Source organism: Syngnathus typhle, linkage group LG4 (assembly GCF_033458585.1).
Source record: "Syngnathus typhle isolate RoL2023-S1 ecotype Sweden linkage group LG4, RoL_Styp_1.0, whole genome shotgun sequence".
NCBI lineage: Eukaryota > Metazoa > Chordata > Actinopteri > Syngnathiformes > Syngnathidae > Syngnathus > Syngnathus typhle.
This window is the reverse complement of record NC_083741.1, coordinates 4,616,585-4,639,823: the sequence shown is the minus strand read 5'-3', so window position 1 is coordinate 4,639,823 and position 23,239 is coordinate 4,616,585. Positions and strand designations below refer to the sequence as shown.

Genomic DNA, 23,239 nt, shown 5'->3' with positions numbered 1-23,239 from the left:
GGAGCTCTTTACAAGCCCTAGGCTTCGTCTCCCTCCTTGCACAGTTATTGATATAATAATATGTGCTAAACAATAAACTAAACTAAACTAAACAATACACCCATGCCCTCCTGCGGCAAACAAGAAACACTATGTGTTGGAAATTTCAATACATTGGTATTGGTATTTAAATTTCTAAATTATGCATACCATATCTACTTGGCAGATTTTCGTTTTTCGTGGGTGGTTTTGGAACACATCTCCCGCAAAATACAGGGGATCACTGTATTATTATTATTATTACCATTTTCCTCCATGTATAATGCACCCCCATGTATAATACGCACCCTAAAAATGTTGTGAAATAGAATATTACCTGTAATACGCATTTAGGTAGTGAACTGAACTCTCGCTCTTTATATAGCTGGCGCGTCAAAAAAAAAAAATTCTACCCATGTATAATGCACACCCCAGATTTTTAGGACAATAAATTAGTTAAATTTTGCGCATTATACATGGAAAAAAACGGTATTATTACTATTATTATTATTACCCAAATTAATTCTGTTATAAATCTCGGTGTTACATTTGACCCTACTCTCTTCTTTCAAAAAACACATTAAGAACATTACTAGAACTGCGTTTTTTCACATCCACAATATTGCTAAACCCTGTCCCGCTCTTTCAACATATTATGCAGTTTGTTACGGCGCGCCTCAATCATTGTCAACAATCAAACTTGAACCCCAAAACAACTTTTTCGACTGAAGACGAAAAAACAAGTCAACGATTTAACTGGCAAATACAACAGCGTCCAAGAACGGACACTCTATACTGCCACCTGGAGGACGTGGACTGAAACTACAACAGCAAAAGCAGCTCAAATAAGCGGAAATGTTTGGTTGCGTGAAATTAAGACTTTTTTGCGCAAAAGTAAAATGTACAAGTTGATTAAAATATATGCTATACTCTGGTCTTTCCTTTCCTAGTATTACAACATTTATAGTTAGTACAACATGCTGCAGCTAGTTTCCTCACAAGGACGAGAAAGTTTGATTATATTACCCTGATACTAGCCAACTTGCATTGGCTCCCGGTCAACTCGAGATGTGACTACATCACACGGTTTAGCGCCTTCTTATCTCGTCAACCTAGGTGTATCAGAAATTCTATCCCAAAACCTTCGTTCACAAAAGGCTGGTCTTTTAATAACCCCAAGAGCCAAAAAGAAGTCCGTATGTTTGAGGCCATTCTCTATTTGGGCTCCAGAGCTCTGGAATTCCCTACCTACAGATATCAGAGCTGCTACCTCAGTAGAAGCATTGAGGACACGATTAAAGACTTACCGTTTTTTTCCGTGTATAGTGCGCATTATTTTACTAATTTATTGTCCTAAAATCTGGGGTGCGTATTATACATGGGTACAAAGAAAAAAAAATTTTTTTTTTTTTTTTTTTTAATTTTTTTTTTTTTTTTTTTTTTTTTTTTAAATAAAGTCATGGTACAACAAAACCAACAGCAGGACTGACCGACAAAGTCGTGGAACAAAAAGACAGGGTGACATTACCAAAGACAGGAACAGAATGACAGTAACACATGCAATGATCCAACGGTGAGCGAGGGGCAGACAGGACTTAAATACAAAACACGTTACATCGATTGAGGTGACACAGGAAGAGCGGGGTGACACGAACAGAAACTATGGCAACCAAGACACATAGCAAAACTGGGGACGAGACATGACAAATCTCCCCCGAAATAAAACTCACCTTTCTTCTTGTTTGTTGTCAATCGCGCATCGCATTCAGCCATCCTGCCCAACACACTTAGTAAAATTCATAATTGACGACACATCGTTTGATGCGATGGTGCAATCCTCGATGGTGTGTTATTGTCAAATATTGTTTGTTTTTTAATCTCCATCGCGGACCGGACGTCATACGGAGGCCGCCATTACAGATGCGCAGAACGGTTGCGCAAGACACGTCAGCTATATAAAGAGCGAGAGTTCAGTTCTCCACCTATTAGTTTCAATTCACAGTTTAATTAGCAGTTTCAATCAGCAAATAACAAAATGCGTATTACAGGTAATATTTTATTTCACAACACTTTGCCTTGTTCCTTTCGTCTCTGCTGTTCATTTCAAACACGCTCCATACGACCGCAATGCTCTCGTATCAGACAAGGCTTGCTCGATCACCTGCTCGTTTGCTGTCTCACAATGTACCCTACACAAATCCGAAACATTTGTTGCGGCTCCGAGTCACGACGAGGGGCAAGTTTTGGTTTCCAAGGGTGTTTTTATTCCTCTTCAACGTCTCTCCCATACAGAGCCGCCGTGTGCGCACGGAGCGCGGTGGTGCGTTTAGGGGCAGTCGGAGAAATCAATGCCAACAAACAAAATGACATCCAGCCTAGTTAAGACCATACCAAAGACTTTAAAAATGGGACCCATTGCCTCCCTGCGTGTGTGACGATCTTTGGGACTTAAAAAAAAAAAAAAAAAAAAAAAAAAAAAAAAAAATTAAAGAAATTCATAAAAATTGGGTGCGTATTATACATGGGTACAAGCTTTTTTCCAGCATCAGCATGCCATTGTTAGGGGTGCGTACTATACATGGGGGCGCACTATACATGGAAAAAAACGGTATTTTTATGCTCTTGCCTTTAGTTAAACTATGGCCGATTTGACTGCTGTTTTTACTGTCTCTCCTACCCCCTCCAAGGACAAGATGACAACCATACTGAAAGTTTGAGTTTGAGTTTATTCACGCAATATCCAAGACATACAAACATGAAACAACAAACAGTATTACGGATGCGTGAAAGGTCACCCCAAGCAAGCTATTTAAAGCTTTTAATAGGGGGCCTGGTTTCCCGTAAGTATCAGATATTGGCCAGATATCCTTACATTTTGGACAACATACAGATATATAATGGACAACAACAACAAACACAAAACAAGGTACAACACACAACAACCATACGACAAGCAATAGACAACCTCAGTATTCTGGTTACACTGGATTTGATGTAAAGTACATTTGCAATTAATAAATTAACAACTAATACATTAACAACAGGACACAGGTGTTCATGCGATTTATAATCAGCACATTAAATATACATTGATAGGAGTTGATTTTTTAGATTTGCCTTGAAGGTGGATATGGATTGCAACATTGTTAGCGTTTCATCAAGCTTATTCCAAATCTGTGGCCCTCTGCACACAATACTAAAGCTTGGAGATTTTAGTTTCCGTTTTTTCCCAATGATTAGATTTCTATTCCTGGTGGTGTGGGTGTGGCTGGGAGTACAGATTGGGATGAGTTGACAGAGTTTGTGGTTTCGTTTATGGACAGTCTGATACATGACGCAAGCATTCTGGAAATAGTTATATTCAACAAGCCTCAGAAGATTGTGTTGGTGGAAGATTGTTTTAGTGGGGGCGTTAAACTCAGACCATGTTATGGCACGTATGACCTTTTTCTGAAGTATCTCCAGCTTTCTTAGATGGGTTGGAAATGTGTTACACCATATAATATTGCAGTATTTTAAATGAGGTTCAAATAAGGATTTGTACAGAACAAGAAGTGCAGTGAGTGGGAGATAATGTCTCAATTTGAAGAAGACATATTTAGACAGTTTGATTGCGAGATCATCAATATGTTTTTTAAAGTTCAAGAACTCGTCAATGTGGATCCCCAGGAATTTAGTAGAGCTGACTTTCAATGTTTTGTCCATTGATTTTTATGCAAATTTGGTCAATGTCCTTTTTTTATGGGAGCGGAATACGATGTAGTATGTTTTATTGACATTTAGGGAGAGTTTGTTGCATTTAAACCATGTGTTTATTTTCGCTAACTCACTATTTATAATTTGTTCAAGTGTATTTGGATTTTTGTGGGAAAGAAACAAGTTTGTATCGTCAGCAAATAATACTTTATGTAGTATGGGTGAAGTATTAACAATGTCATTTATGTATAAGATGAAAAGGAGCGGCCCTAAGATGGACCCTTGAGGAACTCCATAATTGATGGGTTTGTATGAAGATTTATGGTTGTTAATAGAAACATATTGATGTCTTCCAAACAGATAGCTGCGGAACCAGTCTAACGCCAGGCCTCTAATACCATAGTGCTGTAATTTATTAATAAGAATGTCAATCGTAATGGTGTCAAAAGCTTTGGACAAGTCCAGAAAAATCCCAATACCATATTCGCCTTTATCGATTGCCCCGTAGATTTTATCAGTCAAGTCAAGTACTGCCATATATGTAGTGTTTTCCTTTCTGAAACCATACTGGGATGGGGCAATGATGTTTAGTTTGTTTAGATAGCTGTTAAGTTTATTGTAAACTACTCTTTCCAAAACCTTAGAAAGAGTAGGCAAGATTGATATTGGTCTGTAGTTGCTTTGATCGTTTTTGTCTCCTGATTTAAAGACCGGTGTGATACGTGCTATTTTTGCTATTTGTGGCACTCCTCCAGAGAGTAGAGACAGATTGATGCAATATGTAAGAGGTGCAGTTATTACATTAGAGATGCTTACCAGAATTTTACTTGAGATACCATCTGTTCCAGCTGAGTTTGAATTCTTCATATTCATGATTATTTTATACACTTCATCGCAGTTAGTTGGATTCAGGAAGAAAGAGCCCACCTGATAGATAGTCTTTAAACGAGGCATCCTGAGGCTGACTGATTTTACTGGATATGTTTCTACCAATAGAGACAAAGTAGTTATTGAATTCGTCGGCAAGACTATTATTTCTGATGATGTTGCTTATATTATGATCATGGTCAGGGAATACCGGAATTTTTTGGCTTCTGTTCAAGACCCCGTTCAGTACTCTCCAAGATTTCTTGGAATCACCCTGTGATTCGTTTATCAAGTCGGCAAAATGCTTACTCTTCCGCTTTCTGATCATATGTGTAAGTTTATTTCTATAATTAGTATATGCATTTTTATTTTTATGGTTAGGTTCATTTATGTATCTTTTATATAATTTATTTTCATGCTTAATAGACTTTAATATGCCCTTAGTGATCCATGGATTTTGAGTAGTTGTATGACATATTACTTTCTCAGAAATGGTCCTTTGAATAGAGTCGGATATCTCTTTGGTTAGAGTTTCAAATGCAGCATCAACATCACTACAATCATATATTCCATACCATGTCTTGGTCTGCAGGTCCTCACCTAGGCGTCGTATGGTTTCTTCATTGAGTATTTTTGATATTATTGAATGACGAGCAGGTGGGGGCCTAGCAAGGAGGTCAATAAATAATACAATAGGGAAATGATCAGAAATCTCAGAGAGTACAGTCCCAGAAGTAAGTGTGGCCTTTGTAAGATTTGTGATGAAATTATCAATAATTGACTTAGTTGAGTGAGAGACTCTGGTATAAGCATCTATTGTGGGAAAGAAGGATGAAGAGTGTAATGTGTTTATAAAGTCATTTTTGGCTGTATCATCCTTGGAAAGATCAACATTGAAGTCGCCAAGGAGGACACAGCTTTTGTTGTTATCATTTATAGAAAATAATGCTTCCTCCAGTTTGGTCCAAAAGATTTCGAAGTCAGCGTCTGGGGGACGATAGATTATACCAATAATGAGTTTTGTCCTGCTTTGTTCCCGCTTATTTCAACAAAAAGGGAGTCACTGTGGTTGTCTGCTATGATAATGTCATCACAAATCCTCACGTTGTATGTAGAGAAAATATATAGGCACACGCCACCGCCAGGTCTGCCGCATCTGTTCTTAGTCAACAACTTATAGCCATTAAGATTTAAGATGTCAGTGTATGACCTGTCATTCAGCCAAGTTTCACTGCAGCCAATTACGTCAAAGCTGCAGCCTGTGTTTGTAAGTTGAGTAAGTCATGTTTATTCAATATCCTGATGTTTAAATGCAAAAAGGAGCAGTTATTTATATTTGTTAACTGTTTTAGTTGTTCGAGAGTATACTGATTACAACTTATATTTCGATGATGGTCAATGCAATTTATCACCTCGTCTCCTTCACTGTCCATTCCATTAAGTGCCATGCACAGGGTAACGAGTGAGATTTACTGAGATCCAATAACAAAGACACACACTTAAGACCATGGACATATACATACACCCACCCATCCATCCCAAAGCTGGCCTGACAGACGTACATGCATACACCTACACACTCAAACACACAAGAACACTCTGTAGACATTACCCGCTGTATTGTCACAGAGCAGACAAATAGACAATTGCTTCGTCCTACCCAGTCAGTAGTATTCAGGCCAGTTCCCATGCCAAAATGAGAAAATAAATGTATGAGAGAGGAAAAGAGAAAAGAGGGGGGCGAGTTGCTCTCTGGATTAGTAGGATGTAGAATCCTACACCAATTAGTCAGGACAAGAACTGAGGCGGACCATCTCCTCGCAGGCGCTGCCATGATGACTGAGGGTGTTCCTGCAGAGCCTCATCTTATTTGATGGATATCTACACTACTTTATTTCAGATTATTTCATATTATATTGTATGTTGAATGTTGCCCACTCCGTATCCATTGCGGCCTGGTCATTCTGGAAGGGGCCTCCTCCTATCTGCGATTCTTTCTCAAAGTTTCTCCTTTTCACCAGTCCGGGTTTTATGTTTTTCTTTGCCCTCCTGCGGGTTATGATTAGGCAATGTAAAGAATATTTGTCAACTGTGGGCATGTGAAGCCCTTTGAGATGTTTCTGTGATTAAGGGCTTTATAAATAACTTGACTTAACAATTTCAAGAAAAAGGAATGTTGTTTTTTGTTTAGTACAGGTCATACAGAATGTTGCCGTGATCAACAAATCAGACGTCATTACTCAAGTAGACATTGAGGGGCATATGCAAATTACTGAGGAAATGAGAAAGAGAAAGACCTTAATTTAATGTGTGCATGTGTTATGTCACAGAGGAAGTGGCCACGAGAGCCATTTTTCATCACTTAAAATACATTCACATACAAATGACAGCACAAATCTCAAGTTATTTTACCATTACAGTATGTCTGCAAGATTGTAAGCACTGAAATCCAGCAATTTGTTGTAAAGGGAGAAATATCTCTCGCTCTCTCCAGCGACCCACACATGGTTGAGTTTGAGACCCCTTATCAAAAGGAAAACACATTTTATAGTAATTTTACAATACCTCATCCAACACTTTGTTCTTTGCTCGGTTGATCCCATCATTCAGGGCTTGAATCCAAGCCTCTTTTTCCTCTTCAGTCTGTACTTGGAATTTAATATTACGGATCTGTTAATAGTATTAAGAAAGTGGGGTTTAGAGAAATCAATTATCAATTTTTTTTGCAGATATGAACTTTGTTAGTTGTTAGTCATAACTGTACAAAAGAAAAGTCAAAGTCAAAGTCAAAGTCAGCTTTATTGTCAATCTCTCCACATGTCACAACACACAAAGAGACCGAAATTACGTTGCTCTCTATCCCACGGTGACGAGACACATAACACGATAGACATACATGTACGCGACACAATATAAAACAAGAAGGCAAAGATTCTAACAATCAATAGTAAGAGTGATGAATAAATAATAAATAAACAGATAACACAATAAATGACAAAAGCACGTTTTATAAAATATGTATATTTTACAAAGTATGGATGCTGTACACTATTCAATATACAAGAGTTTAATATACATTGATACATTCTGCACAAACAAAATAACTTCACGTTACCACCTTGCTCACAATAAACAGAAGCATTAAGAAAACCAACATTTTGCTGTTTAATGAAGTCTTCCATATCCACTCTTTGAATGCCAAGCGTTTTCAGAAAAAAATAACCCCTAAAATCCCACCCTATTTCGATCATTTTCACTCATTTTGTAAGGCCTACAGAATATTGTGCGCTAGGGCTATATATACACAGGTGGTACCAAATGAACGATTGGACCCTCTTCAATTAGACAAGAAAGTATGTTTTTAACTTATACAGTTCTTTAGTTATCACCATTTGAAAATAGCTTGGTTTCACTCGATAAACTCGTTAGCATGTTATTTATGCTATAGTTATTGAATAACTCAATATGTTACGTCAGGCACGTTCTCAGCTTCCTGTTTGTGTTTACGTAATGTTAGCATATCGTACCTTCAGCCTGTTGTTTACTATTTTTTTATTTTAAGTTGCTTTATTTTAAATTGATGACATGTCTGTTCCCATTGGTCTCCTACTGGCCAATAGTGTGCTGTAAAGTAATATGGGCAGACAAAGCCCGTGCTCCAAGTGACGCCGCAAAAAGCCTCAACGCACCGAATATATCTGCAATATTTGTAAGGGATCAGGCAGTACAGCCAAATGCAGAGCGACACAGACATTATTGTAAGAAGGGAAGGGAACGGTGGAGCGCTGGAGCAGCGATCGGACTGGGGGGTTGGCTTCACTGGATGGTGACTGGTTGATGACCCTGGCGGAGTGACATTCAGATGCGTTCCTCACCGGAGCTGGCTGGCTGCGGGCTGGGAACCACCTGATGGAACAATCAGCAAGACGAGCGGGCGATTGATGCAGACGGATCAACAAACGTGCCAGGTTGACAATGGGAGTCAGATGGACAAGGGCTAGTGAGCTAACGAGTGGTATCACGAGACAGACTGACAAGGAAGTGCTTCCTCGCAGTGTTAAAATAGCCCAGATAACGAGCCGGCGACAGGTGTGAGTGATTCAGCTGATTGGAGGGGGCGTGGCCGAGTTGCAATTGCCGCAGGCACGTGACAGAATACCCCCCTCAAGGGACGGCTTCTGACGTCCCCAACAACCACCCCAACACCGGACGGGCGGGATCAATACTCCGCCAAGACGTCTAACTCCTCGATGTCGGAAGCTGGTGCAGAAGGCGCAGGAGCTGGGGTTTCAGGAGCGGATGATTCAGATGCCAGTGGGAGGTGCTGTACATGACCGTCCGTCACGGTCCTCCTGGATCCTCTTGGATGCCCTCGCCGAAAAGCAGGCTGGTCCGGATGACGGCGGTGAAACTCCGCGATGAGTGTCTGGTCGAGAATCCAACAGCTCGGCACCCAGGAGTGTTGCGCATCATCGTAGCCTTCCCAGTCCACGAGGTACTGGATTCTGCGTCCGAGCCGTCGTGACTGGAGCAAGGAACGGACGGTGTATGCCGGCTCTCCCTCGACGAGCTGGGGTGGTGGCGGAGTGGGCGCTGGGACCAATGCGCTCTCATGGACGGGCCGCACCCGTGACACATGGAACGTAGGGTGGACCTGCATGGGGCCTGGAAGGTGCAGACGGATGCCGGATGGGCTAATTACCTTGCGTATCGGGAATGGCCCTACGAAGCGGGGCGCCAGTTTGTGGGATTCCGATTGCAGTGGCAGGTCCCGCGTCGAGAACCACACTCGCTGCCTTGCTTGGTGCACCAGGGCCAGCGTTGTTCACTTGTTTGCCTGGCGAGCGTAGCCGGAGACTGTGCGGAGGAGGGAGGCCCGGGCTCTCGCCCAAGCCCGATGATAGCGGCAGACACAAGCTAGGGCAGGCTAGGGCAAACTACAGACCGCGGGCCACATCCGGCCCACGGGGGCCGTTTAATTTGGCCCTCCAAAGCTGAAGAAATTGTATTAAACTTTTTTTGTCATTTTCCCTGCAATGACTGCGTTTCTTCAGTAGATGGGGAAACGCCCGCCCGCACACTTACTACTGGAAGCAGTGTCAGAAAGCTCAGTGCACACTCACAAGTGCCTGTGAGTACTCAGTAGTACGGAGCCGGCGCACTCCGCACTCTATTTCTATCAGTGCCAAATTTCAAGTGTGGGCTGTGACGTGAGCATTCTCGTAAAACGTGCACTGAGCTTTCAGATGCAGTTCTACGCTAAAGCCACCCACAAATCTTCTGCTGGAATCCTTCCATTAAATGAGTGCCCGAAGGAAAAGAAAGGCAGACACTGAGTGCCGAGTGTTTAAAAAAGAGTGGACAATTTGGCTCGACCGACGTGTATGAGTAGACGTTCAGCCATGAGAACATCAACAAAGCCCCGTCACAGAGCACTGGCAAGGGTTGGAGCAGCCCAGCCGGAGGAGTGTTTGATGACTTGTAGCGGTTACAGGAAGGCCCGGACGTAATCGCGGGTGTCCTCCCTCCTGGTAGGCCACCAAAAGCGCTGGGCCACCACATACCTCGTGCGGGCAGCCCCGGGAGTTATGGGCCCATCGCAAGGCCGACATCTGAAGGTCCTCTGGAACAAATAAGAAACTCTCCGAGCCGTTGCTGGGGCCGGATTGGTCTCATGTGACTGCCCTCACCTGGCGGTCAATGACCCACGAGACCGCAGCGACCCGGACTGAACTTGGAAAGATAGTGGAAGCCGGCCCCTGCTCCTCCTCCCCACCAGTGAATACTCGCGACAGTGTGTCTACCTTGCCGTTGCGCGAAGCCGGTCTGTAAGAAAGCATGAAATTAAACAGGTTGAAGAAGAGAGACCACCGAGCTTGCCGTTCATTTAGTCTTTTAGCCATTTTCAGGTATTCCAGGTTTCGGTGGGCCATTCAGACAACGAACAGGATGGTGGCGCCTTCCAGCCAATGTCTCCACCCCTCCAAGGCCAGCTTCACTGCGAGGAGTTCCCGGTTGCCGATGTCATAATTCCGTTCTGCAAACGACAGGCGGCGAGAGAAGGCGCACGGGTGGAGTTTGTTGTCCTGGCTTCTCCGCTGTGAAAGAACCGCCCCGACTCCCACATTTGAGGCATGCACCTTGACCACGAACTGCCTTTCGGGGTCGGGCATTCGGAGGACAGGAGCGGATGCAAATCTCTTTTTCAGTTTGCGGAAGGCTTGTTCTGGCTGCTCTGTCCACTTGTACGGGGAGGCCGGGCTGGTAAGGGCAGTGAGGGGAGCGGTCACCGTGCTGTAACCGCGAATGAAGCGGCGATAAAAGTTTGCAAAGCCCAAAAATTGCTGCAGCCGCTTGCGCGTTTCAAGAACAGGCCATGACGTGATCGCCCTCAACTTTTCGGGATCCATTTCTGTGAACCCCTACCGTACCACGTACCCGAGGAATTTGACTGACGGAGCGTGGAATTCGCATTTCTCTGCTTTTACATACAGCTAGTTTTCAAGGAGACGGCGCAGCACCACCCGGACGTGTCTGATGTGTTCAGGGAGCGAGTGAGAGAAAATGAGCATGTCATCTAAATACACGAACACGTATTTGTTCAGTATGTCTCTGAGTACATCATTGACCAGTGTCTGGAAAACTGCGGGGGCGTTGGTGAGTCCAAACGGGACCACCAAGCATTCATAGTGCCCGCTCGCAGTGTTGAAAGCCGTCTTTCACTCGTCCCCCTCCCGAATGCACACCAGGTGGTAAGCGTTTTGGAGATCCAACTTCGTAAAGATGGTGGCTCCCTGGAGACTCTTGAAGGCGGAACAAAGGAGAAGTAGCGGGTCGCGGTTCTTGACGGTGATTTTGTTTATTCCCCGGTCGTCAATGCACGGGCGGAGAGTGCCATCCGGAGTTCTTCAAGGTTGCCACGTTCCAGTCGCCCGCTGCAAGCTGAACCCGACCCTGCAGTGTGAATGCGCTGGGGATGTGGGAGCTGGTGCCGGTCGAGCTCACGCGAATCCCCCGACGCCGCGTGAGCTCTGGTCTTTTAATTGCTGCCCGATGATCTCCTTCTCCACAGTATAGATACAAGTTTTGTGTGAGGCATCGACGGCGCTCCTCTAAAGGAAGGCGAGCTCGTCCCAGCTCCATGGGTTCGGCATGCTGCGTGGTCTGCAGGGCCCGGGCAGGTGGAGGAGGGAGACTACGCGAGTTCAGTAGCGATCTCCGCTCACGCTCGCGCCCCCGGGTTCGGATCCGTCGGTCTACTCGGGCCAGCAGGTACATCGCATCCTCAAGGGTCCGAGGGCGCTCATAGGCCACCATTTCATCCTTTATATATTCGGCGAGACCGTAGAGTAAGGTACTAACAAGGGCCGGGGTGTTCCATTTGCTGCTACCGGCCAATGTCTGGAACTTCAAAGCGTGCTCCGCTACTGATTTGCTGCCTTGACGTCCTCGATGGCGTCTTCAGCAGCGGAGCCCAAGTCAAACATGCGTAACAGCTTGTCCGCAAAGGTGTTGAATGAAGCACAAGTAGGAGCCCGCCTCTCATACTCGGCCATTCCCCACAGCCCTGCCTCGCCTGTGAGGTGGGTCAGGACAAACCCCACCTTGGTTCGGTCGCGAACATGATGCGGCAGTTGGTCATATAGGCCCTGACGTGCTTGGGGTCTCCGTCGGACTTCTCGAAGTTACCAAGTTGGGGTTCCGGGACGTCCACGAGCCCCCTGGCCTCAGTGGCCGGTCGGGGCGTGGGTGTAGCGATGGGCGCAGCAGCGACCGGGGGAGCGTGGCTGGATGGGTTGGTCACCGACAGTGCACAGAGGTCGCTGAGGACTTGTGCCATCTCCTGTTGCTCCTGCTCAATTTGCTGGTGCTGTTGTTGCAGCTGTTGCTGCTGTTCTTGACCCACCTTAATCAGAGTCCGGATGTCAGCTGACAGACCGCTGACCGCGGCCTTCGTCCGCTCCAATCGGCACAATGTCGTCTGGTCGCTCACTGGCTGCATTGTGATGGTCAGTCTGTACTGTAAGGGATCAGGCAGTACAGCCAAATGCAGGGCGACACAGACTTTATTGTGAGAAGGGAAGGGAACGGTGGAGCACTGGAGCGGCGATCGGACTTGGGGGTTGGTTTGACTGGATGATGGCTGGTTGACGAACCTGGCGGAGTGGCGTTCAGATGCGTTCCTCACCGGAGCTGACTGGCTGCCGGCTGGGAACCACCCGGTGGAACAATCGGCAAGACGAGCAGGCGATTGAGGCAGACGGATCAACAAACGTGCCAGATTGGCAATGGGAGTCAAATGGACAAGGGCTAGTGATCTTACGAGTGGCATAACGAGACAGCTAATTGGAGGGGGTGCGGCCGAGTGGCAGGTGCCACAGGCACATGACAATATTTGTTTTCATAAAAATCTGTGATGCATTGAGGCCGCGATAGGTGAACCGCGAAGTAACGAGGGATTACTGTATGTGTATCTCTTCGGCATCACAGTCTCCAAAGACCAAAGATTTCTTAAGTCTGGAGGTTAGGTCTTCTTCACACAGCGTCTCCTGTGACTGGCGAGTCCAATCCGTGAGAGGCAGACACGGCCACAGATGTTACAGGTGTGGGCCGGATCCGGTGATGGTGAGGTCATGGTAGCTTGGTGCTTCCTCAACTTCTTTTTCATTTCTCGGTGTTGAGCCAGGGTGGTTTTGTCGGTCTGCAGCCCGTTTCGGAGAGCCTGTTGCCATTTGTGACGATCCTGGGCGACGTCTTCCCAGGTGGCTGGGTTGATGTTGAAGGATTTGAGGTCTTGTTTGCAGACATCCTTGTAGCGGAGCAGCGGGCGGCCTACTTGCCTTTTGCCTGATTTTAGCTCTGCATATAGGATGTCCTTTGGCATACGACCATCTTCCATCCGACAGACATGGCCCAGCCACCGGAGACGCCGTTGTTTCAGCTGGGAGAGCATAGTGGGGAGCGGTGCACTCTCCAGGACTGCACTGTCTGTGATCCTGTCCAGCCAGGTGATGCCCAGTATGCGTCTCAGGCAATGCAGATGGAAAGAGTTTAGCCTTCTCTCTTGGTGTGAGTAAAGAGTCCAGGCTTCACTGCCATACAAGAGTGTACTGACGAAACAGGCCCTGTACACTTGTACCTTTGTATGGATGGTGAGCTTGCTGTTCTGCCATACTCTGGATGTCAGTTTTCCAAAAGTAGAAGCTGCTTTCTCAATCCGGCTGCTGACCTCAGCATCGAGTGACAAATTGCAGGTGATGGTAGACCTAAGATAGGTAAAGCTGTTTACAGCTTCCAGTGTGTAGTTGTTGATGGTGATGGAGGGTGGGACAGTGGTCCCTTGGCCCATTGTCTTGGTTTTGTTTAGGCTGATGCTCAGGTTGAAGTCCTGACATGCTTGGCTGAATCGGCCGAGGAGAATCTGCAGGTGTTCCTTCGTGTGTGGTGCCGATGCTGCATCATCAGCAAACAACATGTCCCGAATGGTGAATGGTCTGACGTTGGATTTTGCCCTCAGTCGGGAGAGGTTGAATAGTTTGCAGTCTGTCCTGGTGTGTAAGTAGGCTCCCTCAGTTGATGTTCCGAAGGCTTGGCGCAGGAGGAGAGAGAATATCCCAAACAGAGTGGGTGCCAGTACGCATCCCTGTTTGACACCACAGCGGATGTTAAAGGGCTCACAAGTGCACTTGTCGTACTGAACAGTGCCTTTCATGTCAGTGTGGAAGGACTGGAGGATGCTGAGGACTTTTGGAGAGCAACCTATCCGTTCCACCAGTTGGAAGAGGCTGCTCCTGGTCACCACGTTGAAAGCCTTGGTAAGGTCATCGAAGGCCATGTAGAGAGGTTTATGTTGCTCTCTGCACTTCTCCTGCAGCTGTCTCAGGGTGAAGATAATATCCAGAGTTGATCTTCCTGATCTGATCCATGCCTGTGACTCCGGGTGGAGCTTCTTTGCGAGGACTTGGAGTCTATTTAGTGCGAAGAGCTTACCGGTAATGCTGAGTAGGGAGATACCGTGGTAGTTGTTACGGTCACTCCTGTCTCCCTTGTTTCTGTACAAGGTGATGATGTTAGCATCTCTCATGTCCTGTGGGGCAGAGCCTTCTTTCCAGCACAGGCATAACAGCCTGTGTAGACTATGCAGAAGACCAGGCTTCCCACACTTGAGGACTTCGGCTGTTATCCCATCGGTGCGTGGAGCTTTTCCGCTGGTCAGGCTGTTAATTGCTTTGCTTAGCTCCTCAGTCGTTGGTTCCATGTCGAGCTCTTCCATAACAGGTAGATGCCCTACATGCCTGAGGGCTGCATCAGAAACACTGTCGTCTTTGGCATAGAGCTCTGAGTAGTGTTCCACTCAGTGGTCCAGCTGTTTAGAGCGGTCAACGATGGTTTCTCCCTAAGCTTATTTCAACGGGGCAATTGTGCGGGGTGATGGTCCAAGTGCCTTTTTGATGCCGTCGAACATGAGTCTGATGTTGCTGCAGAGCTGTAGCCAATAGTCGTTGGCACAACGTCTAGAGCAGGGGTCACCGACCTTTCTTAAACCGAGAGCTACTCCCTGGGTACTGATTAAGGCAAAGGGCTACCAGTTTGACACACTTCTGAAATAGCCAATTTGCTCAAGTTGGCTTTCACTGTTATTATTGTCATTTCCAGTTCACATGTAAGTGTGATTTTAACAAGAATAGCAAAAGTACAATCAAACCTTGTTTTTTGACCATAATCCGTTCCATAAGGCAGTTCAAGAAGCGAATCGGTCGAATTCCGAATCTATCTTTCCCCATTACAAATAATGAAACATTTTGTAATCCGTTTCAAGACAAAAAAAAAAAAAACGTCTTTTCAAGCATTTTTTAATTTGGGCATATTTTTCCGATCGTGCAACTGCAGCGCACCGCCGAACGCGCAAACGTAGCGCCTCGCCCACTGTGCATCTGCACCGCGCTGGTCGCATTACTGTGACAGAGCAGTCGCTGAAATCTCGAAAATATTTTTAAAGCCCTGATGTACTTTCCAAAATTTAAGTGGACCTAAGTACGCAGGGAGCTTAATTTTGTCCGATCGCGCAACTGCAGCGCACCGCCGAACGCCCAACAGTAGCGCGTCGCTGACCGCGCAACTGCACCGCGCTGGTCGCATTATTGTGACAGAGCCGTCGCTAAAATTCAGAAAATATTTTTAAAGTCCTGATGTATTTTCCAAAATATAAGTGGACCTCAGTGCGCAGGGAACTTAATTTGGTCTGATCGCGCAACCGCAGCGCGCCGGGTGCTCACTGTCGCATTGCTTTCTTTGGAGGCATGATTAGAGGTTAATACAATCCTCAAAGTAACGAAAATACAATAACAACGGAGTCCGTCGGCATCCGGGCCGCGCGGTCGGGTTTTTTCCGGGTCCTCACGGCTCATCTCGCGAGGTTCAACCTTCGAATTTTATTCGACAACCGAAGCAAAAGAATCTCGAATTTTTTGTTCGAATTCCGATTTGTTCGAGAACCAGGACGTTCGAAAACCGAGGTTTGACTCTAAAATAAATAGATGCAGCTCACTGACAAATGCCGCTATTTGAGCTAATTTTAGAACAGTCCTCCGGGCGACTCATGCGGTCCTCACGGGTGACCTGGTGGCCGCGGGCACCGTGTTGGTGACCCCTGGTCTAGAGGCTTGTTGAAGTTTCCCCCTAGAACAGGGGTCTCAAACTCCAATCCTCGGGGCCGCATTCCTACATGTTTTCCAAGTTTCCCTCGTTAAACACACCTGATTCAATTATCAGGCTCCTGCAGAACGTGAGGATGAACTGATCATTTGGACTGGAGTTTGAGAGCCCTGCCCTAGAAGATCGGAGGGCCTGGAGAGGTTTGGAGTTTGGAGCAGGGACGTGCGGTCAGAGGAGGCAACGCCTCCCCTGCCATCATGAAAAGGGGAAAAAAAAATCTATTGTTTTTCTTATAAAGTCATTTTCCTTTAATTTCATTCGTTTTGTATCATTTTGAACCAACATTTGAATTTTTATAGTTATTTTAAAACCGAAGACGGTTCGCTCGGAGGAGCCAACTTCTTGTCTAGCCTCCTCTGAAGATTGTGTAATCACACGGCTGCCTATCTTGACAGGCTATGCAGTTAGACAGAACTGCTCTCTGTCCCTGTTTAAGGGTTCAAACACCGTGGCTATATTAACTAATTTCCGTAGTTAAGCTGACTTATATATCATCTTGTGTTTTTTTGTCATCTGTCTGTAACGTCGTGTTTCTTTAGATGAACAAAACCGCTTTGAAAAGATACCTTACGGAGGCTACGAAAAAAGGTTCTCCAGCCTTATGGCAGGGGGTGCTAGTGATGCTTCATGCGCCTACCTGTAGAATAAGTGATTTTCGGTCGAAGCAGGAGGTCATCAGTAAAGGAAGATCAACTCCGGAGTTAAAAGGTTTGATTCAGACAACGGAACAGAGTTGTACGCACGATCGAAAACAAGTTTTTGATTCTATGAAGACTGCTGATATGAGATTTTAATTAAAATAGTTCAAATTAAATAATGAATCAGCCACACTTGAGCAGCGTTCCCCCACCTTTTTTGTGACACGGCCTCCCCAGTCATGAACCTCACCGCACGTCACTGGTTTGGAGTATGCTTGTAATATGTGAGGGCGACGCATTTTTCTTCGAGGATTGGTGCCAATGTTGTTAAATTGGCATTGAACCAGTCGTTTGGCTTTCCCTGCTTTTTGCCAAAGACTGGCAGGGCCATGCTGTGTATGGCATCCCTCAAGCCATCACAGTACTGCTGGGCAGAGCTGGCCGGTGGTTGGTCGGGGAGGGAATGCTCTCAGGCACAGAGGAAGGTTGTATCTTTGGTTGGTTCAGTTGTTTTGCTGCTGTCGATGTGGGGGGACTGTACAGTCAAACCTTGGTTTTTGAACGTCCCGGTTCTCGAACAAATTGGAATTCGAACGAAAAATTCTAGATTTTTTTGCTTCGGTTATCGAACAAATATTCGGAGGCCAAATCTCGCGAGAAGAGCCGAGAGGACCTGAGAAAACTCGAGCGCGCGGTCCGGATGCCGACTGACTCCGTTCGTTGTTATTGTATTTTCGCTACTTTGAGGATTGTAATAACCCTTAATCAAGCCTCCAAAGAAAGCAAGTTAGAGGAGTAAAGCCATCCTAAAACACAAAGACGCTCTTAAAGCAATGCGACAGTGAGCGCCTGGCGCGCTGCGGTTGCGCGATCGGACCAAATTAAGCTCCCTGCGCACTGAGGTCCACTTACATTTTGGAAAATACATCAGGACTTTAAAAATATTTTCTAAATTTCAGCGACGGCTCTGTCACAATAATGTGCCCAGCGCGGTGCAGTTGCGCAGTCGGCGGCGCGCTACGGTTGCGCGTTCGGCGGTGCGCTGCAGTTGCGTGATCGGACCAAATTAAGCTCCCTGCGCACTGAGCTCCACTTAAATTTTGTAAAGTACATCAGGACTTTAAAAATATTTTCTAAATTTCAGCGACGGCTCCGTCACAATAATGTGACCAGCGTGGTGCAGTTGCGCAGTCGGCGGCGCGCTACGGTTGCGCGTTCGGCGGTGCGCTGTAGTTGCGCGATCGGACAAAATTAAGCTCCCTGCGCACTTAGGTCCACTTAAATTTTGGAAAGTACATCAGGACTTTAAAAATATTTTCTAAATTTCAGCGACGGCTCTGTCACAATAATGTGACCAGCGCGGTGCAGTTGTGCGGTCGGCGATGCGCTACGGTTGCGCGTTTGGCGGTGTGCTGCAGTTGCGCAATCTGAAATGAAAAAATGCTTTAAAAAGGCTGTTTTTTTGTCTGGGAACGGATTAAATATTTTTCCATTATTTGTAATGGCAGAAATAGATTCGGAATTTGACCGATTCGCTTCTCGAGCCGCCTTCTGGAACGGATTGTGGTCAAAAAACGAGATTTGACTGTATATCACTTTCACAATAGCTACTACACAACTCAAATACTGAATTGGCCATTAAAAATTAATGCCGAACTCCTGCACGCCCGTGACCCCCGTGGGGACAAGCAGTATAGAAAATGGATGGATGGATGATTATATGCATTTTGGAGTCAATTATTTTTAAATATGCTCAATTTCTTGATGGTAAAAAAAACTGTTTGCAACCATTAAAACTGTTGGTGAACGTCTATTGGATGACTTTGTGAAAGTTTGCGACCACAAAGAAAAAAACCCTCAATATTCACTACAATTACAAACATTTGCAAATTTCGTTCCTGAGTGGGATACGAGCTTAAGGCTAAGGTCAAGGCCGGGTCCAACATAGATTGGTTACCCTCTGACCTGTCACTCAATCCGCACTCAATACATTGAAATCATGTTGTTGTACTGTCGTCATTTCACCTAAAAATTCTTTTAGCTTACCTCATTTCCAGACTTCGGCGATCGAATAAGGATCAGTCTGTGTTTCCTCATTAATCTGCTTTTTAATTCATGACATTTATCATAGTTTTGTAGGTCAAGACTTTCAATGCAGTTTATGAGGTCCTGTAACACAAAGCATGTATTATTCATCAATTCAATTTTATCAATAAAATTCAGAGTGTGGTGAAATCTAAAGTATTTTGTATTGCTATTTTGGCCATATTAATTTTAAATAATTTTGATAATACATCAAACTCAACACCGACATCACTACATCCAACCTGACATAGTATATGGCCGCCCTAGCTAATTCTATGGGCCTTAATTTTGTTTTGGGTACAAGTCTAGCATAGAGCAGTCTGTGCGCATGGGTGAAGTTTTCTTTTTTTTGGTATTTTGCTAGACGTTGTGCTGGTAGAATTCAGCGAAACGGGGTGTTTGCGCCTTTGTGGAATAGAAGTACACTTTTCCGAGCCAATTCGCACCGCGTCCCTCATTTGCATCAAAATCACTGCGGTCGACGCACAAATCTATGTCCTGACATTGCGGAAACAAAAGAATCACTATTTGAAGATTGTAGCCACAGCCCCAGCAGGTTTGGGTTAGAAACGCAGAGCACTAACCGCTGAGGTCGAAGTTGGAAAGTACAACAGAGGTTTGTATGATTGGCATCTGTTAAACATTTTCATATTTAGACCTCTCAGCAAGAACATGCACATTAATCTATTCAAGATAATTGTAACATTAACATTACTAGTGGTATATCACTTCACGTGTTATTTTCACACTGAACCGCATGAGGGCGATCTAGGCCAGTGGAAAAATTGGAACTGCAGTTGACGATGAGTCTGAAATCTGAATACATCCACTGATTTCCGGAGTCAGCTGAGTTGTTTATAAGTGACACAAAGGACGAAGATTTCGATGGATTTAATGATTTGGAGATACACAGATGATTCAATAAACTTGTTATTTATGTTATAGTTGTTTGATATGCAGTTTATATATATCGGACTATAAGTCGCTCCGGAGTATAAGTCGCACCAGCCATAAAATGCCCAAAAATGTGAAAAAAAACATATATAAATCGCTCCGGAGTATAAATTGCATTTTGGGGGGCAATTTATTCGACAAAATCCAACACCAAGAACAGACATGAACGAGCAACAACAGGCTAAACGATACGGTATGCTAACGTGACAAACACAAACGAGGAGCTGAGAACGGGCCTGACGTAACATTCAGTTATTTAAAAAAAACTATCACATAAATAACACATTTATAAAACCATCTGTGTCACTCCAATTCATTAAATCCATCGATCGGCCTTTGTCAACAATGCCGTGTGCCGCGCCGCGGTTCAAATTATTCCACAGGCCTATACAACGATATATAAACTATATTTTAAATAACTATCACATAAACAACAATATTATCAAACCATTTGTGTCACTCCAAATCATTAAATCCATCGATCAAATTTCTCTTCTTTTATCGATCGTCCTTTGTCAACAATGCCGTGTGGCGCGCCGCAGTTCAAATTATTCCACAGGCCCAAACAACGATATATAAACTATATTTTAAATAACTATCACATAAACAACAATATTATCAAACCATTTGTGTCACTCCAAATCATTAAATCCATCAATCAAATTTCTCGTCCTTTATGTCATCCTGGTGACAGAGGACATGTCCAGAGGATATGGTGCTTTAAAGTGTTAATTACTTTATTTGATTTTTTCTCTCTATTTTTCATGTTTTGAATATGTTCAAGATAAAGATATCAAAGCATGTGAAGTGATCAACTATACTAAAAATAACATGCGAAGTGGTCAACTATACTTGTAAGTAAGTGATGTGTTAATGATCAAGTAAAAATTTGTGAAAAAAAACATGTATAAGTCGCTCCTGAGTATAAGTCGCCCCCCCACCCAAACTATGAAAAAAAACGCGACTTATAGTCCGAAAATGACGGTAGTTATATCAGCCTATAGTGTGGGAATGGTTATTAAGAGAATAAGAAATGTTTAGCTGTAAAAGTTTTGGGAAGGATTTAAAAAGCTTTAATATTCATGAGATTCATGCGCAACCGTGACTCACTTTGTTTTCGCTTTGCATGATATCCCCCCGGGTTAGCGTAGTGTGGTAATTCTGAGGTTGGGCACTTTGCATTGCTTGGTAAGTAAAACCACACTTGTAATTGACTTACAATACACCCATGCTCTGTAGTGCCCATCAAGAAATACTATGTGTTGGAAATATCAATATATTGGTATTTAAATTTCTACATCATGCATATATCGTTTCTACTTTGCGGATTTAAATTTTTCACAGGTGGTTCTGCCCAAACTGTTAGAGTCTGGGAGCCTTCTCGTCTTTTTTCACAGGTGGCTGAGGATCCACAGGTGTTGCCGATTGAAGCTTATTAAAGTGAAGCTTTTAAGGAGCTTGCTGCCAGCAACTCCTCGCCTGAGTGTTGCCCACGTGGTTGCCTCCAAGGCTTTGGATTGTGCGCCGATCTGCCCTGCTTGCTTTCCGCCACTTCACCTGACACTCCTATCTGCCCGTTTGCCCTCCACCAAGTGCCAAGTTCCTATCGAGCCATCTGATAAACTCTGTTGCTGTCTTCCAGCTCCTGGATCCACCCTGCTGACCTCCCGGCAGAATCCACTCTTCTCTGGTGGTACTTTGCTCTCTCCACCTTCTGAAGGATCAGTTCTGTTGCTCCTGTCCCGGTCCCTCAGCTCTGCTATTCATCCCCCTTTCAATAAACACTTAAAATTCTGAGTGTGTCCTGAGTGTGTTCTGCATGTGGGCCAAATCAGTCGCCAAAACCATGACACAAACGAGGGATCATCGTATTTATTAAGATATGCAGCAAATATTGACTACAATTTGGAGTTCCATTATTAACCTATCAAAACCATTTTCAATTTGCCTATACATACTAGATACTTTTAATTCTCTTGATGTAGGTATTACATGTAAGAGATTTTCTATATAGACTATATGTTCTCATAAATTTTTATTGAATACTTGTTTGTATCATATATCAAACATTTTAGATTGTGGATACAAAACGTATGTGGAACATGAGTTTGAAAATCCCTATATGATTTATGGGTTACGTGGCTCAGTGGTAGAACAGTCATCCAGTCACCGGAGGGGTTGGCTGGCTGGCTGCCTGAGTCATGGTTCATTGTGTCCTTGGGTAAGACAGTTTACCCACCTTGCCTGAAATGCTACTCACACTGGTGTATGAATATTTGGTGGTGCTCGGAAAAACCATAGTCGTGCATTGGCAGCCATGCTGTCAGCCTGCCCCAGAGCAGCGATGTCTACTTATGTAGCTTACCACCACCAATGGGTGAATGGGTGAGCGTATGAATAATGTGAGCCCTTTGAGTACAGGCTTCTGTAGAAAAGCGCAATATAAATCCAACGCATTATTATCACTTTTAGTATGAAAGAGGCCATAATCGCTCTGATATTGTAAAATACATATTAAAAAGATAATCCTACTCTATTTATGTAAGGACAATATGATACTTTCCACATAGTATATAAACCATACAAGGGAATGACAACATACTGTACCTCATTTTGATATACAGCAATAGCAGTCTTATCAACATGGATGTAGCTGTCTTTATAGCTAGCCAGCAGTCTGCAAGGAGCCTTTTTGACCCACCCGGCCTTACCAAGGAATTCAGGGTTGTTAGACGGAGCTTGGTGATCATGTGTAGCCTTCAATGATAAAAAAATGCTCAATGTTATATATACACAAATGTTTCATTAAAATGCACACATAGTATTGTATCTTTTATGCGGATACCAAACATAAACAGCTCTGTTAAGCGGCAAATATAAAAAAAATAAAAAAATACCTAAGGTCACTTGCATACCTAAACCACACATTATTTACCGTAAATTCTGGACTATAAGACGCACCTGATTATAGGCCACACCAGCTATAATTAGGGGGAACTCTTGTTTTGTTCACATATAAGACGCACTAGACTATAAATCGCAGGTGTTTTAATGTTTATTTATCATTTGTAAAAGAATATACACAAGATGGTTCTTTGGGGACGCATAACTTTTATTAACATAACGTATATTGACAGAGATGAAGAAGCTCTGTAAACTTGCAAACATACAAACATGCATAAATCTCCGCAATGTACTTAATATACTTAATGTGCAGGGAACACTAGCAACACACAATTAATAATATAATTGGACCACTTATAGGG

General features: G+C 44.3%; 1 protein-coding gene across 1 annotated transcript in view; it reads right to left on the bottom strand.

Annotated features, from left to right (window-relative positions):
* LOC133152631 (uncharacterized) overlaps positions 1-22,741 on the bottom strand; it is a 38,113-nt gene extending 15,372 nt beyond the window's left edge. The window contains exons 1-3 of the mRNA XM_061276394.1: positions 22,581-22,741; positions 18,981-19,103; positions 7,147-7,251 (exon numbers count right to left, since the gene is read on the bottom strand). Coding sequence (XP_061132378.1) covers positions 7,147-7,251; positions 18,981-19,031 — 156 coding nt within the window. The 5' untranslated portion in view covers positions 19,032-19,103; positions 22,581-22,741. The remainder of the gene's footprint in view (positions 1-7,146; positions 7,252-18,980; positions 19,104-22,580) is intronic.
* Between the last annotated feature and the right edge of the window lie 498 nt (positions 22,742-23,239).